This window comes from Lepisosteus platostomus, chromosome 11 (genome assembly GCF_059453375.1).
Source record: "Lepisosteus platostomus isolate fLepPlt1 chromosome 11, fLepPlt1.hap1, whole genome shotgun sequence".
Taxonomy (NCBI): domain Eukaryota; kingdom Metazoa; phylum Chordata; class Actinopteri; order Semionotiformes; family Lepisosteidae; genus Lepisosteus; species Lepisosteus platostomus.
This window is the reverse complement of record NC_142621.1, coordinates 39,809,590-39,826,534: the sequence shown is the minus strand read 5'-3', so window position 1 is coordinate 39,826,534 and position 16,945 is coordinate 39,809,590. Positions and strand designations below refer to the sequence as shown.

The 16,945-nt window shown below is 34.4% G+C and overlaps 2 protein-coding genes across 2 annotated transcripts in view; both read left to right on the top strand.

Annotated features, from left to right (window-relative positions):
- Positions 1–358: 358 nt before the first annotated feature.
- smim36 (small integral membrane protein 36) lies at positions 359–790 on the top strand. The gene has a single exon (XM_088599649.1). It carries the CDS (start codon positions 497–499, stop codon positions 788–790), a length of 294 nt encoding a protein of 97 aa, XP_088455775.1. The 5' UTR covers positions 359–496.
- mmd (monocyte to macrophage differentiation-associated) overlaps positions 749–16,945 on the top strand; it is a 34,722-nt gene continuing 18,525 nt past the window's right edge. The window contains exon 1 of the mRNA XM_088599645.1: positions 749–917. Coding sequence (XP_088455771.1) covers positions 880–917 — 38 coding nt within the window. The 5' untranslated portion in view covers positions 749–879. The remainder of the gene's footprint in view (positions 918–16,945) is intronic.

The following is a 16,945-nucleotide window of genomic DNA, read 5'->3' as shown; positions in this document are numbered from 1 at the left end:
GTTTTTATTTGTCTGTAAGTCAAAACATTAAAGTCATTGCATCCCATTTCTAACATGAATCATGTTTATTATCTTGTATTTCAAATATTTTATATGAAAAGCACATATAATGTTACAGAAATACTTTGCATATATGAGTGAATTGGTTTTGGCAAGGGCAGTATTAAGGGCATGGATTGGTTAAAATGATCATCTCTCCTTTCTCCTACGACACTGATTTTGGCTGAATAAATCCTCCTTAGTCTGTGCAGTTGGCAAAATTAAAATGGTAGCTTAAGTTATTAAACTGAGCTGCTTTAATCATTGGCTACAGAAATTCAAGGTTGGAGGAGTGGTGAGGATTAAAGTATTTTTACCACAAAGCCAACATATCCATTCTGATCTGCGGGTCACAGTCCTGCTGTCGCATGCTTGCTCACTGATTCTTCTACAATCAAAACCAACGGCCTGATCTTTTTGTTCCCTGTACTTTGCCTCCACAGGATGTGAAGCCACAATGGGCTTTATGGAATTTTATCTCGAAATCGATCCAGTAACTCTTAACCTCATCATATTGGTTGCCAGCTATGTTATCTTGCTGCTCGTCTTCCTGATATCATGTGTGCTCTATGACTGTAGGGGCAAAGACCCCAGCAAGGAATATGCCCCAGAACCTACCCCAGCCACCCAGTCCCCCATCAGACTGGTAGTAATGCAGAGTTCTCCTGCCACGACCCGATGGGGTGAGAAGACAGTGACAACATATGAGGCTCCCACCGACCTCCGGGAAAAGAGAAGTACTTTGGTCTGAAGGAGGAAATTGCACCCTTTCATAACGGAAGAGCTCGTAATTCAGTTGGATAAACTGTTTGATTTTTGTTTTTGCTGTTTTTTTTTACTATGTTCAAGATTAACCTACACAAGACAAGGCTTAAAAGGTAAGCGAACATCTAACAATGTGTGTATTTCATTTCTTGGGCACATATCCAAGTATGTGGATAGTATGACAATCTCTGGAATCTGTATTTTCAATATGCAGTGCATTAGTAACTCATAAGAGAAGGTTTGTGCTACTTTAAAGATATATCTAAATATTTATTTCTTTAAAATGTTTTAAAAATGAGACTTGCTGTATATAGCAAGGAGGGAAACCTATTACAATCTCATCAACTGCAATACAATAACCCTCACTCGAATTTCACAGATGTGTTTTCTGCACCTATCACTGACAATCTTCATCACAAACAATATCGCATTTTGCAACCTAAAATCTTTACTGTTTTTTGTACACTGTTAAAGTGCTTAATCTACAGCATATCTCATCATTGATTAAATTACATCCAGTACTGTATTTCTATTACATTAGAATAGATTTTTATATTGTTTTGATTAGATTTACACTCTTTATCAATTAATTGTATAGTGCAACATGTATCTGTCAAATTACTTTAAGAAACAATGACAACAATTCATGTTATAAGAAAAATTAAGAGTTTAAAATTCCTTTATCATTTACATATAGTTTGATCTATGTAAGATTACAGAGAAAATTAAGGGCTGCCCTGATCAGCAGGTTGTCTGTTTCACTGCTCAAAAAAGATCTATTTTGTAGTTTGCCAGAAGGCTTTTCGCCCCTTATCGACGAGTTAAAAATAAAATTTGAGGATTGAAAATTGAAATATATACTATATATATACGTGTGGCATCTCTGTAGATAGTGAGTTTATAGTGATTTGTTTTCATATGGTGGTTTAAAATGTGTTTAAAGGGAGGAAATTACTTTCAAAACAGCATTAACTTCCTTTCACAAGCCACTACTGGGTCATACTCTATATGAAAACAAGACAGGACTACTTTATAGATAACAGACAAAATTATACCTTATCAATTGCAAAGAAAATGGTTTAGTCCTGTAGAAATTCCCAGTGGCTGGCCAGGACAGGTGAATGTAAAGAAAAATAAATGGAGGTACTGTATCTTCTGTGTCAAAAATGGACCAGTCATGAGATATGAATGGCACATGATATTATGTTTTGACCACTCGACTGACAACTGTCCAATCATAAATAACAAATATTTGGACAATTATTTGAATTTTACATATAGAAGTTAACTAAAAACATTTTTTTAGAATGGTGTTTTTCCTTTTTGCAAAGACAATGGTCTCTCCAAGCCAGTTTGCATTTACATTTAAACACAATGTGATATGTACTAGATCTGAATAAAGGAAACAAAGTTCCCAATCCATAAAATCTGGCGGCATTCAAGTTTATATTTTGTGCAACTGACCTGGGCACACTGACCCATCTTATCAGTAGCAGGGTTTTTTCACTTAATCAAATAAATCTAGTAACTAAAGGACTGGAATTTTTGGTATGCCAATAACAAATGAAAGAAAATATTCATATAATTCAAAGTTTAGCATAAATAGTGTTAGTGTTAGGTTGCACAGACGGCTGCCTCTATGAATCATTCAAATAACTAGCTGAAAATAAAATAACTAGAACCATTCCTATGACAAAAATGTTACAGCTTAATATGCTATAGTACAGTACCATATTTGTTTTTGTAATTATAAAGATAATTCTTCTTCTTTAGCTCCTGCATTATTTTTACCTTTTTTCCTTAATTATGCAAACTAAACTTTAAAGAATGATTCAATTTTTCTTTTTCTTTTCAATATGCTGAAATTTGCAAAAGAAAAATAATGTCTTATGCTTCAGAAACCACAGCAGTATGACAGACAGCATTAAGATTTTGCCCTTGTAAAATGGAATTTGCAAAACTGGATTTTAAATACATGATATCAGGCAGAATTATTTAAAAAGTCTCGATTAGGTTACGCTAAGCTTGTTTATCCTATTACATGTTTTAATTAAGGCAAAAAAATTGGCACAGTGCCATTACAGTACATTAAAGATGTGTTAAATATTCCGCCCAATAATTTCTGTTAGATGTAGTACAATCTTGTTTTCATAAAGAAATGGGTTTACTACTAATATTGACATAGAGAGAAACATTATGGTTTCCAGAACTCTTAATAATGGATGACAAATGAGTGGTAATGTAATTAATTATACCTGTAAACAATATTTAATCTTACATACATTTGAATATTATGGGAAACCTTTCTGGTCTTATGTGGCAAGGCACAGATCAGGTTATAACTACGATATTGTTAATATTCAACAGGGCATATTTGATAAGCAAAATAACATGTCAAACAAGAAATATGGTGCAGTCCTAAGGCAGCAAAATAAAAGCGCCTGATCTGGGTTGTGACTGGTTATGCCCTGAATTCTAGCACTTTGGATATACTATAAACTAAGAGCATTTATCATGTGGTTGTATATATTGCTAAAAATAATTACCAAGGTCAATTTAATGACGCACACACTAAAACATAGATTATGTTTCACAGAGAAATACTGTAGGTCATATTTAAAACAAGCAAATGACTTAGACATTGTTTTTCTTATACACACCAGTACTTTTGAAGACAGTGAGGATGAATTATTACTGCCTGATGTGCAAATAAGTAACAGAAAAAAAGTTTCTTTTTAATTTGTTTGCCATTGGATTTATGCTAATAAAGCTTCTACATTATATGGCAGATATTTTATTTATTACTGGGTAATTAAGCAGTCTGCTGTGATGCATAAATATTATGGACTTGACTGACTTGATTTGGACTCAAAATCACAACTCAAAAGTTTGGGGACTTAACCTAATATGTCATCTTGCAAATCTAATCTATATTTTTATTGCACTTGTTGCATTTTACAACACTTGCACAACTTGAAACCATAGGAAATCAGAAAAACCTTCAAGGAAATCGTGGTCAAAGTGCAAGCATAATGTTTATCAAGTTAAACATTCATTACAGTGATACCTAATTTGTCATGTGGTACATTTAATGGCCTGCACACTTGTAAAACAAACACCCAAAAGAATGATGGAGTACTCAATAAAGTGCATCTATAATACGAATAATGTAAAGAAGTATAAATTAAATGCAAAATCATGTGGGATTGTGCAAGTGACCAAGACCTTCAAGTTTATTGCATAAAACAAGACAAACCTAAGGTTCACACAAAGGCTAAGGAGCATTTTTGCACAGAAACTTAGAATTTAAGTGAAACATTTGACAGCTATTATTCCAATCGCCCCAGCCTACATGTACAGTATTTTGACCCTCATGTGCAGAATATTGTAAAAACATCATTCTTCCACCTTGAAATTGCCAAGTTGCATCCTATGTTGTCTTTGACTGTTGCAGAAAAGATGGTCAACATACTGTAAATATTTGTTTTTTTCTAGAATTGATTACTGCATTGCCCTACTGCAATGGGGTATCTAAATCCACACTGAACAAACTTCAATTTTGAAGCATCCACAATTCCTGACCAGGTTGCATGCAAGCAATCACATTACTCCTGTCTTGGAGTCCTTGCACTGGCTTCCTATCAGGTTTCGAGTTGACTTCAAAATCCTCATGCTCACCTACTGTACACCTTGGTACTGTACCTGTCTGACTACTGCTATACAGCACTGGATGTCCCTATCTGAGAGTGACAGGGCCTTCACTGGCTATGTCCAAAGCTCTGGAATTCTATCCCTAAGGATATCAGTCAGTCACCTTCCCTGATTTAAGGGAACAAGTAAAGGTTTATTCCATGCTGAAAAGAGTGTTGTGTTTCCTTTCTTCTCTTTTCAGCATGGAATAAACCTTTACTTGTTCCTTTGAAGCCTACACATACTGACGTAGCTACCTACTTGAACTACCTCCCTGATTTAAATCTAGACTCAAAAGCTTTCTTTTCTGAAAGGCTTTTACTTAAAGTCTGTGTCTGCTCTATTTTCTAACTGCATTTTTATCCACTTGTCTTTCGTACATGTACTAATTTTGTAATTTGCTATCCTCATAAGTGTTTTTACAGCTATTGTAAAGCACATTGAGACATTACTTTTAAAGGTGTTATGTTTTATTATTATTATTATTATTATTATTATTATTATTATTATTGCATGTATGCCCTTTAGTGACAAAGATTGACTGTACTTTAGATGTATTATGTCAACAAGTCCAGAGGGAAAACAACCTTAGATTCAAAAAGGTGGGAATACTATAATCAACTTGAGTGTAAGAACTGGGTTCATTAGAACTAGTTACAGTATAAGGAAAGCACTTTTATGATCCAGACAGAAACAGCATTTACCCTAGTGAATTTGCTTGGTATTTTTGCCACGTTTTTCCATTATTCTTTCTATTACTTTGCCTTTCTGATCTTGGGTCTGTATAATACATTGTCAATACTCCTTTTGTGCTTTTCCATGATTTAACCATGCCTAGCTACAGTACATTTTACTCTGCTTTAACCAATGATATACTAGAATAAGTATTTGTACTTGGGAACCACACATTGTCTATTATAGTTAATGGTACTACCCTTAATCTAATTATTTTAGAGACACAAATCATGACTCTCTTGTGGACTTTTAGTAAGACTGATTAAAAATTATTTTAAAATAAAATAAGGAATGATTTTAAACTTAGTAGCATTTATAATGTCACAATTATTTGATTAACTTAAGTTGTGGCCAGTAGTTGTTATGTTTTACTGTACATGGTATACATCATATTAAGTGGTGGCTTTTATGCATTTTTGTACATTGTGCAACTAAAAAAGAATAATTTTCTTGTGGTTTTTCTTTTGCCAAGCAAGGGATTGTCTTGACTTTATATGAAAATTCCCAGTACTAAGTATATTCAAAATACTAATTCCCAGCATAAACTCGTTATCAGCTCAGAATAGGACAAATATAGATAGTACTGTATGTGAATCATTTTGGCTCCGGTTTCCCCCCATAGTTCAAAGACATACTTGTAGGCTAATTTGCTTCTGGAAACACTGGCACTGGAGTGAGAGTGTGTGTGTGCCCTGAGATGGACTGATGTCCCACCTGGATTGTGCCCTGCCTTTTGCTTGCTAGGATAGGCTTCAGCTCCCCTGCGACCCTGTATTGGATAAAGCTGTTAGAAAATGGATGGACGTATGTAAGATTATGTTGTAAATTTGCTTAGCTTCAACACTAGAGAGGGGATTGCTGGGATGCTACACATTTGTGCATTCCTGTCACATGTATTTATTTCCTTGATATACTCCATGTCATAAGGCTCACTTCTAACACCGTCCTGCTGTAGTTGTAAACTTCAATATAGATCAAAATATAATAGGGTGCTTGGTAGTCTTGATTCATTTTCAGATTTTATTTTTATTTATAACAATTTAAAATAATAAACAATCATTTTTTGCATTTTGTGATACCCTTCAGATTTGGGATTGCCAATTGTGTGTTTTTCACGTCTTGACTCACAGCTGCAGACTTTGCATCCGCACACAGGGGAAGTGTAGGCTCACTGCTCATTCTCATCCCCACCCACCTTTGAGCCACTCATCTTTTAACATGTCACAGGCAACACAGCACCACATTAGAGGTTTAGTGCCAACTGGCATGTTCCTCACCAACAGCACTGTGATCCAAGTGTCTAAGAGGCTACAGGATTCAATGTGTTAAAGTATGCTGGCAGAGCCCTGGCTGACTAATCACACCGACCTTTGGAGAATGTTCAGGAATCTCGTGACATTGTTCAAACCTGTGATTGTAGAGCTCTGCCTGTGCTCAGCCTTCAACATTTAGGGTGAACCGTTCAGGGTGTACCGATTTAGAACATTTATTAGGATTTACAATGCTATAGTACTGAATGCATTTTACTGACGCCAGTATTTTTTCGAAAAGCTGTATTAGTATGCGTTTAATTTGTAATACACACAAAAAGTTGGAAAGCATTAAAAACGTTGGCCAATGGATTTCTGCTTTTAAGGAAACTGAACTTCTTGGGTACAAGCTTATGAAGAATACTCATCTAAGCCCTAAGCTTCTGTTCAATCCCTGACAAGCTCTTGTATATAAATAGAAGATTACGGTCAACAGACCCAAAGCTTGACCACAAAGCCAAGTAAATCCCCACATGCGCAATTAGTGATCAGATGTGTAATCTTTATTGTGCTGCGTTCTCTGTTTCTTTTTTTTTGTAGTAGTACACAAACATGTAACATTGTGAATGTAAATACCTCACTACCATAATGGTGAAGTACATACAGTACCATATACCTGACTAGACAGATATAATTCTAACTGCAAAGTTAATCATAGTTTTAGTCATACCGCCCTCAAGGCTTTCCCACATACAGTAAATGTGCTAGAAATGGGAATGAAACTGGTAAAAAGCAATGCTGGATGTTTTTGTGTACTTTTATTTGGTAATTACAGGCACATGCTATTAATTCTGTATACAGTTTTTTATTATTATAAACAATAGTATATAAATATATACGCTTACATAAAGTTGTGTTAAAATTATTTCATCAAGAATATTGCAGTTTACATTAACAGAGTAAATGTTTGTGTAAAAAAATTCTCAGGCAACTTTTTTTTTATCAATACACAGTCTCTCTCAATGAATAATTAAGATACTAATGAACTTTTGACCGAAATATCAGATGCGGAAGGGAAATGTGAACTGTTCCCACAGAATAAGGTTTCAGGCCCTTTTACTCTGTGTTATGGCGCACAACATATATTTTCCGCAGTCTGTTAATACAGCTTTCTCTAGCTATAAATTATTCATATCTTTTATTTCAGATAACAGTTGCATATTGTTCTACGTGTGACACTAAATCAACCACTGATATACAATGTTTTTCTATAAGATATTGTTTAAAAGAGGCACACCCAAATGTCACTAGTAATTAATTAGATAAATGTAAAAACATCAAATCAAGAAATTTAAAAAATGTGCAACAATCATAACAGAAAAGACAACATGCATTATTTGCGACCTATGAAGTACATCACTGACATTTCAGCTGGCATTGTCTTAATCAGTAATAATAAATTAGAATTCCTGACACAAGCTCATATACAATAATACATTATTATTATCAGTTGACATAGTACAGATAAAAAATGCAGCTGGTACAAAGAGATTTCATATATATATATATAATACTGTGGTTGTGATTAAGTTAATCAGAGCAATGAAGCACCTCATTACTACTGCATATTTTAAATATAAAAAAATCTTTAGAGATTTAATTTTTAAAACTGAATAAATGTAATCCTTAAATGTTATTCTCCATTGATCACACAGGAGAATTTCCAGTGAATAATCTAAAGATCTTTAGATACAGGCTTGAAAGAAAAATAAAGAAAATAATGGTGCCACTCTGCTGTGAGACATTTCTAGATTTTAAGAATAGGTTGAATTAATAAAAATAGATACTGACCAGAGTCTCAAGATTTGGGATTTACTGGAAGGTATCTGCATCTGTATGTGTTAACCTTGATCAGAATTGTCACTAAACTGAAATGAATCATACACAACAGGACAAAGAAGCAGACATAGAGTAAATGGCTGTGTGCATTTGTAAATAAAAAAAGTCTACTTCACAAGGGAGATAGTTTCCCAGTTACACTGCATCTACATCTACATCTTAAATATTTGAAGATGAAAAGAAACCATGAGGTCATGTAGTCTTATATGAGAATGCACTATGTTCTGTACTGTATTTATTTTTTAATCATTAGATGTATAGAACACTTCATCCATGAAAAACAGAAAAGGTAGATTGGAATGCTTACAAAATTATTGTAATAAAATTCCAAATAGGAAAGACTTGTTTGGGTTGGTAGGCTGTTATTCTCATTGTTATGCTGAGTTATTTTCAGTTAGTTAACAATGAAGCCCAGGTTCTTTGAAAGAGAATAGTAACCACCAAACATTGAAATACCACTGCCTCCAGGTCTGGAGGCCTGAGAAGGAACACTGGAAAACAGCATAATGGGACTCCAGATCTCTTGCCAGAGAAACATACACAAGGACTGCACTGAAAGTGCATGGACATCACTCACACATTTTGTGCAAGAAATAGCCATCAAAAATACTGATTTTATTGCAGGAAATGCTCAGATCCCGAGTGAAGAAGTGACATGGAAGAAAATGGGACTGACCCTTTTTTTTAGTTTGGTGTACTGTTGTACCACCCCCCACCCCCCCTCTGAAAGATCAAAAAAGATTTGATTACAAAAAGATCTTCTTGCCATATTGTGTTTCAGCTTTTAGCAGTGCTATAAAGCTGCTAAATAATAAATCAGGCTCTAGCTGGAGACATAATGTGGTTTATTTTACACTTTCACACAGTACATTAGATAAATGCTATCTGATTTACAATGATTTAGTACAGTTTGACTTAAAATACTTCAAGTTATTTTTTTTCATTAGAGCAGGCAAGGACTGACGTGTGCTGTTTGAAGCCAATGAAGCCAAATACTGACTAAACCTTAGCAGAACAAAAGTGGGATCAACTGCTTGAATTTAAAAAGACAAAGACATAAAAGATACTGCACCACACATACTGTATAATACACATATTTCCTTAGTGAAATTCAGTAAAATGGATTACGTAGAAGTCTCAAAAAACATAAGAATAATTGTCATAGCCTACTTGTTTATTTTGTTATTTTAAATGACTCATCAGTACATTAAGATTCCACATCCCACATCCATCCCTTGCAAGTACTGACATGTTTAATATTCACAGTACTGAATTGTAAATCATCTTCAGAAAATCATTTGTTTTATTATTGTCTTTCTGTAATATTACTGGATCACTTAGGGCTTTTCCAACATTCTGATGACCAAGTAAATACCAATGATATTCACCACTGTTGCTTTTACAGAGCTATACCTACAGTATATCCCGCCAATATTTTACTGAGTACCAGATACCCTAACATTCTGTGCAGTAACTGGATTGGTAATCAAAAGGTCATACAGGGCTCTTTATAAGACTAATAAATCAACATGCATTGTGCTTTTACTCCATCTTTTAGCTAGTAATCCCTGAACTGCAAATTACTGTATTCATAATTTTATATATAATTACATGGCTACTCTCCTTCCTACCCCATAAGTAGGGATTTAAGAGCTTCTATACTAGTTCGAAATACATTACAACATAATTATCCTCAATTCCCTTTCTAATTATGTAACTCCAAGATAGAAAGACTCACTCATGGCTTTATACAGCAGCAGTCTAATTCATTTCTTTGTTATGCATTTCTCACAGGAAATGAAGTGTTGTTTATGGTGTCTTGAGACCAAGCATTGACTTTAACAAATATTAGCATGTAAATATTGACTTCAATGAATGCCAGCAGCATGTTAGCAATGTGATAAGTAGAAAGCACGGGTTACAGCTCTGTGGCGTGCTAATTAAAGAATATGCTACAGGTGCTTCAGAAACTTAATGTTTGTACTCTTAGAAGCCTTTAAGAAGTGTTATAAGGATTCACACAGAAACAAAGCATTCCCATCCACCATGAAGTTCATATTCCTAACAGTTTAATTATTTTAATTAATAACTGTACTGTATCTTCATGTTGTTAATTTGCCCCTTAACACATTTAAATATCTGTCAATAGGTTTTCTCAGCAATATTTCAAAAAGCTAAAGTAATGGATTTTTAACATGTTCAGAATGAAGTACGTCAATTAGATAATATACAGAGCCTTCCAAACACATTCATACCTCTGATGAAACAGGAACAACTAACTTCAAATAACAGGATGATTTATAGAGTGGATAATGTTTCTAACTAAAAAAAATCTAAAAATGTCACACAGTAACCTTAATAGCATTTCTCAGAGAAAAGGCATACCTGTATATAATTTAAAAATAATCAAGCCCATAAATCACTGGGATCATGTTTATTCACACCCCTGTAGTTAGCATTTTGTAAAATCCTCCTCTGGCAGGAATTAATCTGACTAGACACCTCCTGTAGTGTGCTAGGAATTTCTGGCACTTTAGAGGAGAATTTTATGAACATTCTTCTATGGAGAATTGCTCTAAGACCTTCAGACCCTTTGGTTTCCATTATTGTAATGCAATCTTCATTTCAAATCACAAATATTCAGTTGGATTGAGGTCTGTTGATTTAGACAGCCAATCAAGAACATTTGTTTTGATATATGATATTAAGCATCAAAACACTTTTTGCAATATGAAATTACCATAATATAGTATAGTAAAGTATACCTTAGACAGCTATTGTAGCACCACAGACAACTACTACAAAAACCAGGGTAAAGCAATTGTAAATATATTAATATAATATGGTTATTGTACAAAGGTACAATAAATTTTAATTAGGTGAATTTTAATGAACAGGCAATCAAGATGCTGCTCAGCCCCATATCTGAAGCAGAGTAAAAATAATCTTTGTTAGCTTTCCTAGTATACTTCCTGAAAAGTAAAATTAATGACCATTGGATTAAAATCTAATCTAATTTTTTTAAGGAAAAAAAAGAATTGTGGTAAATGGAAAAATAACAAGGATCATATTATCATACTGCTGAACTAGCTGGGGGATTTGGAGTTCACCCGCAGCAACTGGGTCAAATTCCACAAAGGTTAAATTAAACAAGTTAAGAGATATGTCTTATCTACAACTATCTTATCTATCTAATAGCTCTTCCAGACAGAGAAAATTAAAGACATAAATCCTTATTTTCCTTGTGGGCAAACCAGCCACTACACAGTAAAATACACAGAAGAGCTATTTCCCCACACTTTTCCTGTATGGAAACTTGGGACCACAGTGCCTGATTTTCTATTACTTTGTTGTATTTGTGTATCACTTTAGTTGTGCTGAAACAACAGCAAATTGTTTACACCAATTTATACTCAAACACAATGTGCATAGTTTTTAACATATCCTTAAACGTATGACCAGTTAGTCAAGTGATCAGGTCCAGTCAGGTCTATCCATTCAAGTACAGTATATCCACTTTGCCTGCTGAAATGTGTGACATTCATGGATACCCTTATGCATTGTTTCAACAGTGGGGAATTATGCATGAGAAACTGTATCACAGGTTGTAACTTGAAATGCCCTGTGGTCCCTAGGTGTTTCGCACGGTGCTCTGTGGAAACTATTTCTGGTACTAGGTTTCTCTTCAGTCCACCCTGGGGTGATCAGGGTGAACAGGCACCATTTCCAGCCACAGAAGCATGCAAGCTCAGGGGTTTAAGTAATCTGCAAGCTCCCTACTGGATAATGTTGTAAAACAACTCTCTAAATTAATTCATACATTGCATTTTTCACACAGTTCTTTTGTTATTAAAACCAATCCAAAACAAAGAATATAAAAAAATAAGGGTACTTTCATTTTGCAAAATATACTGTACTTGAATTGTTGGTTAACTATGGACACATCCAAGTTTATGTTATTTTGTTTTCTACATATAGTAATAAAATAGTCACTTGTGGTTATTAAACAACACTTAATAAAATGGTAATATATTTATGCTTTTCAAGTATTGTTGTCAGTTTAGATGCCACAAAAGTATCTGTCATCAACAGATATATTCCTCATCCATACGTGGTCTGTTGTCAAAGCCATAATGCCACATAATTGTATTGAATCAATGACATACTGTGATACTTCATCATAGAATGGCATTGAGATGTTATGTGCTTTAATATGATTAAAGTTACTTTGATGCTGTCTCACCTATTGCACTAGAAAGTGTTCTAGAGTTACAACACTTACTGTAGATGTAAGTTGTTTTTCCTAACAGCTGCTTTTAATTTTAGAGTAATTTTATTTTCTATACTGTGTTCAACCTATTTATTACATATATCACTCATAATTCATAATTTATTTATTACTGCTGCAGTGACTGAAAATGGTAAGAAATATTTTAGTTTCCCACTTAGTCTCATATCTTATATTTTCATGCCTGTAGATTTTCTGTTTATTCAGTTCTTATCTTATCGCAGCCTTCAGGTTTGCAAACTTTCTGACTTGGTCAATGTAAAGTATGTCTAAGGATTTTTTATCAGAAAAAAAGTTTACACTGTATATTTGTTTTGCATGCAAGACCATTTATCAACGTAAAATAAACTATTCTTTATACTATAATGCATAAAGAAAAATAATAACTTTGAAGTGTAATCACAAATGAAGTGAGATAGAGACAGAAGCACAGAAAAGTGACTGTGGTCTGGCTACTAACATTTTGCCAAGCATTAACAAGCAAAAAAAGTTGTACTACTTCTTCTTCTGCAAAACAGCAGCATGAACTGTCCTGACTAAATGATTAATCCCTCTTGCACCTTAAAAAATAGCACAGACTGGTCAAGGTGGGAAAATTAACAAATAATGGAAACTGAAATTAACTGTTGTTTCATAAAGTGCCAATGACATTATAACATCAATCCTACAGTAGATTATGCATGCAAATACATTTAACTGTTGAGCCACTTTTTTTCAAGCCTTTCATGTCTGGAATGGTGCCAGTATACTGAATCTCCTCTCTTTCTTTCCCATGTGGAAAGAATTATGTTCAGTTGACTGCAAAATGTTAGAAACAACTGCAATAAACTTGATGGTCTTCTGTGTGTTTGAATACATGTCTTGTATGATCCTTGCTCTAGTGTTTCTAATCTATAGCATGGCTAGGGAGTTAACACCACTACAGCAAGGAAGGTCAAATTCTAGCCAGGATGAGGAGATACTAATTCTTAACATATGGCTTGTACAATTATCCTGGTGTGCTTGCTAATATAGTTTTCAAAATGCTGTCACTTCAGCAGAATGGACTTTAAAAAAGAAAGTTATATTAATTTAGTTCATATATGAATTAGCATTAAAGCAAAAATGTTCCACATTTCTCCTATTTAACTATAATACATAAATACAGTTTATTTAAACTTCCTATCACTTTCAAAACCTACAGGATATTTTATATCTGTCAAAGCATTTTCATTGAGTAATGAGAAAGTATTACTTTTCTCTTTAGCATCAATTTTTTAAAATGATTTGATATTCAGAATGAATGACATTCAGAAGTGTTATAACTAATAACGTATAAAATTAGCAACAGGGAAAATTAGGCCCCCCGGTTACAGTGACCCACCTTGATTTACAAAATCAGGATTAATTTACATGGCATTAGATTAGTGGTAAATGAACTGTGTTGGATCACTAAATTATGTGGATGAATAGAAATGTATTATATACAGTACTGTAGATGTGCTTAACTATGCCCTGAATCTTATTAATATAACTAAACTACCTAAACTAATTCATTTTACATTCATTTTGTCAGAACACTGCAGGAACAAGTGTTGTTAAAAAAAAGGCAAGAAATTGAACTGTGATCTCCCGGTTACATTTCACACGCTTTGTCAACATAGCTAAAAGAGTTAAGGCTCTAACAGCTCCAGAGAGAACATGGTACTAAATTTATCCAACTGGGAGCTAATAAAAAGTCTCACCGTTTAATCTGTTAGCCCATTCTCCCAAAGTAGAACTATAAATTCAAAATACCAGAACAAACAGCCTTTTGGACTGAATTCTCACCATTCTGAGCTTTCCAGACTTGTAGATGTCACACATGTTTTAGCTGTCTTTGATCATCTTCATGCTCCTATGGTGATCAACTGTTTTCCAAATTTAATGGATGATGGGAATGAGGGTAAACGACACCATGTAGTCCTGTAAATTGCACATCAAATACTACTAAAACAACATGTTTTATCTAAAACATAGAATACAAACATTTACATGCGTAAACTGTGTTTTCAATCACAACATTAAGTAGAAAATAATCATTTTTTTTCCCCTGAACAGCTCCATGGTATTTATCTCACAAAATAATGTGGAGAAGGTATCTATGGAGAGATTTAGAACGGAAGTACCGGTGAAATAAGAGATCACTCAAAGCACATATTGTTGGTTGTTTTTTGTCTTAGCTCTAAATCTGCTCCATATGTGTACCTTTTCTAAGAATGGAGGCATCATGTGAGACCTATGTTATGCAATCAAACTTTCCAACAGGATAAGACAATTAGCACCCAGAAAAGCCCCATATAATTTGGATTTCACTAATGCATTAGGATAATCAGAATTATCACGCCTTTAGAAAAGCATTTCCTGGCAATATTTTTAACACTTCAGGCCACCTCTTCCACTTGTGCCTCAAGTTATTCACAGTTGTACTCGCAAAGTTGGGAATTTCACAATATTTCAATAAGACTATAAGTATTTATTTTGAATGAATCTATGGCCATAGTGCACCAGAACGCTCACCACACATCAGCTATAAGTCGGGAGGAGAGCAGAGTAATGAAGCCAATTCATAGAGGGGGATTATTAGGAGGCCATGATTGATAAGGGCCAATGGGAAATTTGGCCAGGACGCCGGGGTTACACCCCTACACTTTACAAGAAACACCCTGGGATTTTTAATGACCACAGAGAGTCAGGACCTCGGTTTTACGTCTCATCCGAAGGACGGTGCCTGTTTACAGTATAGTGTCCCAGTAACTATACTGGGGCATTAGGACCCACATGGACCACAGGGTGAGTGCCCCCTGCTGGCTCCACTAACACCTCTTCCAGCAGCATACTTGGTTTTTCCCAGGAGGTCTCCCATCCAGGTACTGACCAGGCTCACAGCTGCTGAGCTTCAGTGGGTTGCCAGTTGTGAGTTGCAGTGTGATATGGCTGCTGGCTAAAGATCTCATGATGTTTCACTCAAGCAGACATAAAGTAACATGTTGCACATTCTATTATAATTTTATTAGAATTATTTTTTTTAAATCCAAAATAGTAATTGCATGAGCACTTCCTTAATACAGCTATTAAGAAAGTATATTAAGAGTTGTTCTATTTACATACTTAAGCTCTGAAACTTAAAATCACCCTAATTGCTTGTACTAACTCAACATGATCCCCCATGGTTATACATATACAGTGGCAATTAGTACATGTACATTCTTCACACTTAGCAGTACTCATACAGTATATTGTATAAGACATTTTTCTCTTCAGAACACTTCTCAGTATGGAATCAATGCTAGGATCAGTTTCTATTTCTGATGCTTTTTTACAATTATTTAATACAGTGAGACCGCTTCATACTGCCAGTCTTCATACTTTTGCCAGCAACTGTATAGTAATTTGTGACCCTTTAACTTCATGTGTTTCTTACCTTCAGTCAATATACAAAGACAAACACACATTACTACTACTGTACATCATTCCTACATCAATCCTACTTATTCAGGAGACTACAGAATAAGAATGAGTGCTATGCAGTAAGATGCAAATGAGGTTACAACTGATGCCCCATAACAGAAACCTGCAGAACTAATTTTCTGGGCCTCATGTCTCATGTCAAGACAAGTCTGCTATGCTGCAGTCAGGAAACAAGGATTCGCTGGGAAATTAATTCTGCATTCCACTGTTGTAACAATGTGCTGTGTCATCCATTTTGCTTGCATACCTTCATTTCTTAACATTCCCCTGACACATGACTAAAAGCAATAATGAGAAAGATAGGGCTTATCAAATAATTTTATTGCTCTACACACTACATAGAATGATAAAATGTGTTTCATTGAGTGAAAGCAACTTTTTGCTTTAGGCAATACATATGAAAGATATGGATTCAGCATGCAGAATTTAATTACTTCCCATCAACACTTATTATTAGCCATATCTTTGACTGCAGAAATGGTTTCTGGAAAAATTAAGCTACACAAACAACTATAAAATGTAATAACTAAGAAAGGGCCCAAAACACAAATGTATAAAGCCCTAATGTATGACAGAGAACAATGTGTTATTTCACATGAAAAGACTAGCTTGTGTTTTACATGTGTTTGGGCAGTAAAGTGTGTAGAAGATTTCACACCTCTGACAGCATTTCAACTGACTGTAACTGTTAAGAAAAATCTAAATACATTAAAATCAAAGACCTTCACTGCTTTATACAGTACACTGGGAACTCGTTTTTTTTACAGTTGAGGTTTATATTCATACCACA

Bases quoted from the DNA above. Each gene is read 5' to 3' on its own strand.
- smim36 (XM_088599649.1), top strand. From the start codon at position 497: ATGGGCTTTATGGAATTTTATCTCGAAATCGATCCAGTAACTCTTAAC.